The sequence below is a fragment of the Emys orbicularis genome, chromosome 3 (genome assembly GCF_028017835.1).
Source record: "Emys orbicularis isolate rEmyOrb1 chromosome 3, rEmyOrb1.hap1, whole genome shotgun sequence".
NCBI classification, from domain to species: Eukaryota; Metazoa; Chordata; order Testudines; family Emydidae; genus Emys; species Emys orbicularis.
The window spans coordinates 107,645,965-107,649,024 of record NC_088685.1 but is presented as its reverse complement, the minus strand read 5'-3'; the positions used below and the strand labels follow the sequence as shown (position 1 = coordinate 107,649,024).

General features: G+C 45.6%; 1 protein-coding gene across 1 annotated transcript; it reads left to right on the top strand.

Moving 5' to 3' along the window:
- Positions 1–889: 889 nt before the first annotated feature.
- Positions 890–1,711, top strand: OLIG3 (oligodendrocyte transcription factor 3). Its single transcript, XM_065401967.1, has one exon. It carries the CDS (start codon positions 890–892, stop codon positions 1,709–1,711), a length of 822 nt encoding a protein of 273 aa, XP_065258039.1.
- The last annotated feature ends 1,349 nt before the right edge of the window (positions 1,712–3,060 follow it).

Genomic DNA, 3,060 nt, shown 5'->3' with positions numbered 1-3,060 from the left:
TTTAAAAACCCTACAACATTAAGGCAGTTAAGGTACAATTCAATTTAACAGAAACCTGCAAAGCAGAGTTAGTTGCGCGCAGAAATGATAAGCAAGGAGATTATAAAGATCAGTGGCACATGGAAACAAAGGGGAACTCAAATATGTATAGAAAAAAGATTCAGAAATGAAGACAATTATTTTCTTTCGGGGTTGGAAAGAACAAAACACACACACACACACACACGAGAAAAAAAACCAAAGCAAACAATCCTCCTCTCCTTCCTCAGACAAATAGAATTTGCTACAACGTTATTCTAACACTGAGATGCTAGACTGAAAAATGACCCCAAGCAAATACACATCCAAATCAGACCCTCTGCTCTTTACTGTACACTAGATGCAGTTTTATGTTGGAAATTAGAACCAGGGGGAGGAGAAGGCGTGAACATGCCGCGATGAGTGCGTGTTGTCAATCAGAGGGGTTTTGTGTCTGCTTGACTCCTGATGGTCCATGGCTGAGGTGTCCCAGGGTGGCACCACAATGAATATGAATGGGAGTCCTTGCTAAATGGGACAGTCAAAGCGCACCGCCCTGAATAATTGCACGTCATCCTAACAAGACCATTATAGATAGGAGGGCTTCTTTTGTCTCTTTTCTCTGCTGCAGCGTTATAAAAGCCCCTGTTTTCCAGGCGGAGGTTAGTTCAAGCATACACCAACCAGCTATCCCGTAAACAGGCTGGGTAGCCAGCGGGAGAGATTAGAGGGAGAAAGGAGAGTTTTCCTCCTGTTTGAACCTTCCCCCTCCCCCACAGAGCCTGCAGTTTATTTTATTTTTTTTTTAAACAATCCTATTTCACCCTCTCCAGAGCAGGGAAGAAATTTCTTGCTCCGAAGCCCCAATACAATGAATTCTGACTCCAGCTCTGTCTCCAGCAGAGCTTCCTCGCCAGACATGGATGAGATGTACCTGAGAGATCACCATCACCACCATCACCACCACCACCATCAGGACAACCGGCTCAACTCGGTCTCCTCCACTCAGGGCGACCTGGTGCAGAAGATGTCCGGGGAAGGCCTTTCCAGAAACGGCTCCAAGGCCGGAGGGGAAGGCAGCAAGTACAAAATCAAGAAGCAGCTCTCGGAGCAGGACCTGCAGCAGCTCAGGCTGAAGATCAACGGGCGGGAGCGCAAAAGGATGCACGACCTGAACCTGGCCATGGATGGGCTGAGGGAGGTGATGCCCTACGCTCATGGACCTTCCGTGAGGAAACTCTCCAAAATTGCTACCCTCCTGCTGGCCAGAAACTACATCCTGATGCTCACCAGCTCCCTGGAGGAGATGAAGAGGCTGGTGGGTGAAATCTATGGAGGACACCACTCCGCCTTTCACTGCGGGACAGTGGGACACTCAGGCGGGCACCCGGCCCACGCAGCTAGCACGGTCCACCAGGTCCACCCCATCCTTGGCAGTGCCTTGTCTTCAGCCAACACCTCCTCCCCGCTGTCCGCCTCCCTACCAGGGATTGGCACGATCAGGCCCCCTCACTCTTTACTCAAGACTCCTTCTGCTCCTCCGGCCCTCCAGCTTGGCAGCGGCTTCCAGCACTGGGCAGGTTTGCCTTGCCCTTGCACTATCTGTCAAATGCCCCCTCCGCCACACTTGTCTGCCCTCACCACCGCCAGCATGAGCAGGATCTCAGCAGAATCCAAGGACTTACTGAAGTGACTGTAACTGAAAGCTCCCGAGCCTTTTTAGCTATACCAGAGATCACACTTTCAAACAAGTTCTGTTAGGTGATGCTGCAGGAAGACTCCCCACACGAAGTCCTGCGTTCGCATGCATGCTTCTTTTCCTTTGCTGGACTCCGGTGTGTTTCCTCCCACTGACATCCGAGCTCGTCAAAACTGCATTTGTTGTAACAAGGGATTAGTGTAGTAAGGACCTTACAAAGGTAATGTTTTAGTTGGATTCTCGGGCCATGTTTTCTTCTTATACTAAAACAAAAATCCCTGTTGTAAAAACAAAACAAAAAATGTAAATATTTCCTTAACGTGGATGCAAAAAAAAAAAAAAAAAAAAAGACATGGTGGTCATTGTACTGTTCGCAGCTGCAAAGAGACGATGAGTTGTTTGGGGTTTGGTTTTTTGTTTGTTTGTTTGTTTATTAGTTTTTAAAGGCAACGCCTACATTTCTGGGAATCTTCTCTGCTCCATTCCAGGATATGACAGCTAGGAATGATGATGATTTTTTACACAATGTAGCTCAAAAGAATGCATGCATGCTTATAATTGAATCTCGTTTAAACATGTTGTACTGGCAATGGTGCAGTTTTCCTTGTAACAAGGATTTAATAGTGAATTCTCTAAAGCGTTTCATTTCTTTTCCCGTCTGTGGCTATATAAAACAAGAAAGAGAAATAGTGCAAAACACGCACAACATCCCCAAAGCCTGTTTTTGCCAGATCTCCTGCTTTAAGTGCAGTGTAGTAGTCAGCTGGCTGGGTTCCACATTGCCCCTTGATCAGTTATCTGCATGCAGGGTCGCCTCTGGCCGGATTGGTCATTGTGTTACTCCATTGGACCTTTACTGTTGTTTTATGTTGGGTTTTGTTATGTTTTCCTGGGCATTTGCTTGAAATATTTTGTTAGGGCCTCAAAGACAACAACGTGTCTTTATTTTTTATATATTCTTGATAACTATCGATATATTTATTATGGACCAGTGTTTCTGGATGAGATTTCAAATAAAAAATAAATAAATAAAAGTTCTGGTTTCGCCTTTGTCTGGGACGGCAAGACAAGAAAAGGAAAGCCTATCTGTCTCTTGCTGTGACTTTTCTCAACAAACTGAAGAAGGCTAACAAGAACTGCCTTTAAGATAGCAATAAAAACGGAACCAATTGTCCAGCCTTCACTCATTCCTCCCCCCCCCCCACCCCACCCCCGTGTGTTCCTGTGTGTGTAAATGAATTGCTTGAATTATAGGGCTATTTCTCTTTATACAGTATGGAAAATCTTTATGAATGCACAAAGTGATTGTCAAATATACAGAAGGATCCAAATGATATTTGGTG